Source organism: Oncorhynchus clarkii, chromosome 2 (genome assembly GCF_045791955.1).
Source record: "Oncorhynchus clarkii lewisi isolate Uvic-CL-2024 chromosome 2, UVic_Ocla_1.0, whole genome shotgun sequence".
Taxonomy (NCBI): Eukaryota; Metazoa; Chordata; class Actinopteri; order Salmoniformes; family Salmonidae; genus Oncorhynchus; species Oncorhynchus clarkii.
The window spans coordinates 85100288-85106287 of NC_092148.1; the positions used below are offsets into that span (position 1 = coordinate 85100288).

At 42.3% G+C, this 6000-nt stretch overlaps 1 protein-coding gene across 2 annotated transcripts in view; it reads left to right on the forward strand.

Annotated features, from left to right (window-relative positions):
- LOC139375207 (copine-8-like) overlaps positions 1 to 6000 on the forward strand; it is an 80676-nt gene that overhangs the window by 21723 nt on the left and 52953 nt on the right. For both annotated transcript variants that reach the window (XM_071116794.1, XM_071116803.1), the window contains exons 3-4: positions 2461 to 2507; positions 2616 to 2719. In XM_071116794.1, coding sequence (XP_070972895.1) covers positions 2461 to 2507; positions 2616 to 2719 — 151 coding nt within the window. The remainder of the gene's footprint in view (positions 1 to 2460; positions 2508 to 2615; positions 2720 to 6000) is intronic.

Genomic DNA, 6000 nt, shown 5'->3' on the forward strand with positions numbered 1-6000 from the left:
TGGGACGACAGCCTTGCAAGGGTAAACACACTTAAATGTCTTACTCACGTTGGCCACGGAGAAGGAGAGCCCACAGTCCTTGGTAGCAGGCTGCGTCGGTGGCACTGTGTTATCCTCAAAGTGGGCGAAGAAGGTGTTTAGCTTGTCCCGAAGCAAGACGTCAGTGTCCGTGACGTGGCTGGTTTTCCATTTGTAGTCCGTGATTGACTGTAGACCCTGCAACATACGTCTTGTGTCTGAGCCGTTGAATTGCGACTCCACTTTGTCTCTATACTGATGTTTTGCCTGTTTGATTGCCTTAGGGAGGGAATAACTACACTGTTTACATTCTGCCATATTCACAGTCTCTTTGCCATGGTTAAATGGGGTGGTTCGCGCTTTCAGTTTTCCTCGAATGCTGCCATCTATCCATGGTTTCTGGTTAGGATAGGTTTTAATAGTCACAGTGGGTACAACGTCTCCTATACACTTCCTGATAAACTCAGTCACAGTATCAGTATAGTCTTCAATGTTATTATTGGAGACTACCGGAACATATCCCAGTCTTCGAGATCAGAACAATCTTGAAGCATGGATTCCGATTGGTCAGACCAGCGTTGAATAGTCCTTAGCATGGGTACTTCCTGTTTGAGTTTCTGCCTGTAGGAAGGGATGAGTACAATGGAGTCATGGTCAGATTTGCCGAAAGGAGGGCGGGGGAGGACCTTATAGGCATCCCGGAAGTTGGAGTAGCAGTGGTCAAGTACTACAGTCAATATTTTGATAGAACTTTGGCATCCTTTTTCTCAAAATTGCTTTGTTAAAATCCCCAGCTACAATACATGCGGCCTCAGGATATGTGGTTTCCAGTTTGCATAATGTCCAGTGAAGTTCTTTGAGGGCCGTTATGGTATCGGCTTGAGGGGGAATATACACGGCTGTAACTATAACCAAAGAGAATTATCTTGGGAGATAATACAGACGACATTTGATTGTGAGGTATTCTATGTCGGGTGAACAAAAGGACTTGAGTTTCTGTATGTTATCACAATCACACCATGAGTCGTTAATCTTGAAACATACACCCCAGCCCTTCTTCTTCCCAGAGAGATATGTATTCTTGTATAAATTCACGTGAGAGTGGATTCCCCTTAGCAGGGTGTTTCCCTAAGGCGTGCACATTTCAGTTTTTGCCCTAGAACTTACACAACTGATTCTCATCAAAGGCTTGATTACGAGTCTGATACTTTGTTAGTGCTCGGGAAATATCTAAAATGGGCACCCCTTGGGTCACCAGGACCAGGATTCAGAAACACTGCCTTAGCATTTTAGCACTTTCAACTCGGTTCCTTTTTTTCGTCCTTTCTCTTCGAAAAATCTTCATTGCTGCCTGGGTGGCAGAGTTACACTGACATTTACATTAATTAGGAACAGAGCTTTCCTCTCATGATGTCATAGCCTAGTTATCTTCCAGGATTTCTTATGCCGTGTTTCCCCTGTGTTTTTACTGCTGTTTCCCCTGTGTTTTAACTGCTGTTTCCTCTGTGTTTGAACTGCTGTTTCCTCTGTGTTTTAACTGCCGTTTCCCCTGTGTTTTAACTGCTGTTTCCTCTGTGTTTTTACTGCTGTTTCCTCTGTGTTTTACCTGCTGTTTCCTCTGTGTTTTACCTGCTGTTTCCTCTGTGTTTTTACTGCTGTTTCCTCTGTGTTTTAACTGCTGTTTCCTCTGTGTTTTAACTGCTGTTTCCTCTGTGTTTTTACTGCTGTTTCCTCTGTGTTTTAACTGCTGTTTCCTCTGTGTTTTTACTGCTGTTTCCTCTGTGTTTTTTTTACTGCTGTTTCCTCTGTGTTTTAACTGCTGTTTCCTCTGTGTTTTTACTGCTGTTTCCTCTGTGTTTTACCTGCTGTTTCCTCTGTGTTTTAACTGCTGTTTCCTCTGTGTTTTAACTGCTGTTTCCTCTGTGTTTTAACTGCTGTTTGAACTGCTGTTTCCTCTGTGTTTTAACTGCCGTTTCCCCTGTGTTTTAACTGCTGTTTCCTCTGTGTTTTTACTGCTGTTTCCTCTGTGTTTTACCTGCTGTTTCCTCTGTGTTTTACCTGCTGTTTCCTCTGTGTTTTTACTGCTGTTTCCTCTGTCTTTTAACTGCTGTTTCCTCTGTGTTTTAACTGCTGTTTCCTCTGTGTTTTTACTGCTGTTTCCTCTGTGTTTTATCTGCTGTTTCCTCTGTTTTTACTGCTGTTTCCTCTGTGTTTTTACTGCTGTTTCCTCTGTGTTTTAACTGCTGTTTCCTCTGTGTTTTTACTGCTGTTTCCTCTGTGTTTTACCTGCTGTTTCCTCTGTGTTTTAACTGCTGTTTCCTCTGTGTTTTAACTGCTGTTTCCTCTGTGTTTTAACTGCTGTTTTAACTGCTGTTTCCTCTGTGTTTTAACTGCTATTTTACACAGGCTTTTCCTTTTGTTTTCTTCCTCTTCTCTTGACAGTTTGTGTGCTGTACACTCAAGGAATCTCCAACAGGGAATGGAGAGAGGTGAGTTGAGGTGAGGGGGGAGAGGGTCCAAGGCTCTGTGAGTATTGCCTCACTAATTTTAAATCAATACAAACCAGTTTCTGTTCCTCCTTCTCTCTTTCATTCTAGTTTAGTCGGACAGAGGTGATAGACAACACACTGAACCCAGACTTTGTCCGTAAATTCCTCCTGGACTACTTCTTTGAGGAGAGGCAGAATCTCCGCTTTGACCTGTGAGTATGCACGTGTGTGTGTGTTTTGTTTAGAGAGGGTGAGTTAGTGAGGTGAGTTAGTGTGTGTACATGAGCATGCGTGGTTGAGAGAGAGTGGTGCTGTGTGTGAGTCTGTAAGCACAAGTTGAGTTACGAATAAAGTATTTATAAAGTGAGAGATGGGAGATGTAAGTGTTCACCTTTTAAATAAATAAAAATTCATAAGAATTTTGCTAACATTTCTTTATGAATTCCCCTTGTTAATAAGATGTTTTGTAACGTAATACGGTCATGGGGCAAAAGCTAAAAAAGGTCGATATTGAAATACTCGTGATGTTCATCATTTTTTGGAATTCATAAATGTATGTCAGTTAAATTGTGGTCTTATCACAGAGCACATCATATGGTTTAGAATGACACCATTGGTCATTCTATACACTATGTATGTCACATAGTGTATGCTATAGCTTGGAAAATAAACATGTGGGTGACAACATCAAGCTGCTTGTCTCCAACATGAGGACGGTTTTCCACAGGAAATGTAGTCTGCTTCATGTTTTGTTTCCGTGCCGTAATATAGCTGAGTGCCTGCCTTAGTGTTGAGTTGAAGAGACTATGAGTAAGTGTGTGTTAAGTTTGAGAGACAGAGCGTGAGGGTGTGTGTGTGTTTGGGTTAGGAAGGGGGAGTTAGTGAGGATGATGAAGTGTGTGTTGGTAGCTTAGCAGATTCTATTGTCAGTGTGTGAGCATCAGGCTGTATGACAATCTACACTGATGGCCCTCTAATGGCTCTCAGCAAAGAGTGGTTGCCGAGGCGCTCTCACACACGTGGTTGCACGCACGCACACACATACACACACGTACACACTCACACATGTAGACACACACACATACAGCTTCCCCCTACACACATAAGCCGCCCGAGGGCATCCTCTCTGACAAATATATATGTGTACTTTTTCCCTTGTCATTATATGAATCATTTATGTAGATTTGTGAGTGACCGAGGCAAAGACGAATAGTACATTAGGTACACCTGTTCATTCTGCCATCGACGGGCCCGGTTGCGTAACAATGTTCCCTAGTCTTATGGAATTACATCTGTACCAACATAGTACTGTATCATCTCTCTCAGCTGTGACATGGCACCTTGTCTGTAGAGACAATTATACACACCATCACACATGCACACACGTGCGGAGGCGCACCTACAGGCACACACACACATGCGTGCACTCATGCACAGAAACAGGCACGCATACACACATGCAAAGTGAAAACACCTGAGCAATGGATTAAGGAAGGGATATACTGTACTAGAATACAATGGGTTTCTTTTTGAAAAGCAGGTGGATACATTTCAGCACACAAGTTGTTTTTTATAGTTTTATGGAGAAGCTACGTTCTTTTCAATGTCTGGTTGTTTATAATCATTGACACTGACGAACAAGCCTTTTTGTAAAATGGTACTATGATTTTCCACAATAGGTGGTTGCATTTACATTTGAGTCATTTATCAGACACTCCTATCCAGAGCCACTTACATTTAGTTCAGATATCTGGGTGGGACAAACACACATCACAGTCATACACTCTTAGAAAAAAAGCTTCAAAAAGGGTTATTTGCGGAAGTATTGAATTCTACCGAGGACTGTTTTGATCTGAAGAACCCTTTTTGGAAAACAAAGGCAATTCTTTGGAAGACAAGAAGGGTTCTACATAGAACTAAATATCATGATTCCCAGAATGCTCTATTGAAGGGTGATTTTAAGAATGGTTTGTTATAATATCTGTGTTTTTGCATGTACATTGATTGATTGATACATTTTATGCTACACAAGAAATATAGCATACAATTTTCCAAACTAATCCAATCTGTTATTAGTTGGACTTATTGCATCCGTTACTGAGATGGTTGTTCCAGTTTAGATGATTGAGGTAGTCTCAGTATTCAGTCTTCCCTACCCTGGCAGTCATTCTGAATGCAGATTGCGGGTGATAAAACATTCCACTTGTTGGATATCCTAACTCTGGCTGGATTCCAATAAGAATTAAATATCACTTGGCAAGCCAGAATAGTGAAGGGAAAGGGGTTACCTAGTCAGTTGTATAGGGAAAGGGGGAGGGGATACCTAGTCAGTTGTACAACTGAATGCATTCAACTGAAATGTGTCTTCCACATTTAACCCAACCCCTCTGAATAAGAGAGGTGTGGAGAGCTGCCTTGATCGACATCCACGGTGCCCTAAATATGATCTGGTGCAACCAATTACCTTCAGAAGTCACATAATTAGTTAAATAAAGTCCACCTGTGTGCAATCTAAGTATCACATGATTTGTCACATGATCTCAGTATATATACATCTGTTCTAAAAGGCCCCAGAGTCTGCAACACCACTAAGGGGCACCACCAAGCAAGCGACACCATGAAGACCAAGGAGCTCTCCAAACAGGTCACGGACAAAGTTGTGGAGAAGTACAGATCAGGGTTGGGTTATAAAAAAAAATCTGAAACTTTGAACATGCCACGGAGCACCATTAAATCCATTATTTAAAAAATGGAAAGAATATGCACCACAACAAACCTGCCAAGAGAGGGCCACCCACCAAAACTCACTGACCAGGCAAGGAGGGCATTAATCAGAGAGGCAACAAACAGACCAAAGATAACCCTGAAGGAGCTGCAAAGCTCCACAGCGGAGATTGGAGTAAGCTGTACGCTCCACAGAGCTGGGCTTTATGGAAGAGTGGCAAGAAAAAAAGCCATTGCTTAATGAAAAAAATAAGCAAACGTGTGGTGTTAACCAAAAGGCACGTGGGAGACTCCCCAAACAAATGGAAGAAGGTACTCTGGTTAGATGAGACTCAAATTGAGCTTTTTGGCCATCAAGGAAAATGCTATGTCTGGCGCAAACCTAACACTCTCATCACCCCAAGAACATCATCCCCACAGTGAAGCATGGTGGTGGCAGCATCATGCTGTGGGGTTGCTTGTCTGGGAAACTGGTCAGGGACTGGGAAACTGGTCGGAATTGAAGAAATTATGGATGGAGCTAAATACAGGGAAATTCTTGAGGGAAACCTGTTTCAGTCTTCAAGAGATTTGAGACTGGGACGGAGGTTCACCTTCCAGCAGGACAATGACCCTAAACATACTGATAAAGCAACACTTGAGTGGTTTAAGGGGAAACATTTAAATGTCTTGGAATGGCCTAGTCAAAGCCCAGACCTCAATCCAATTGAGAATCTGTGGTATGATTTAAAGATTGCTGTACACCAGCGGAACCAATCGAACTTGAAGG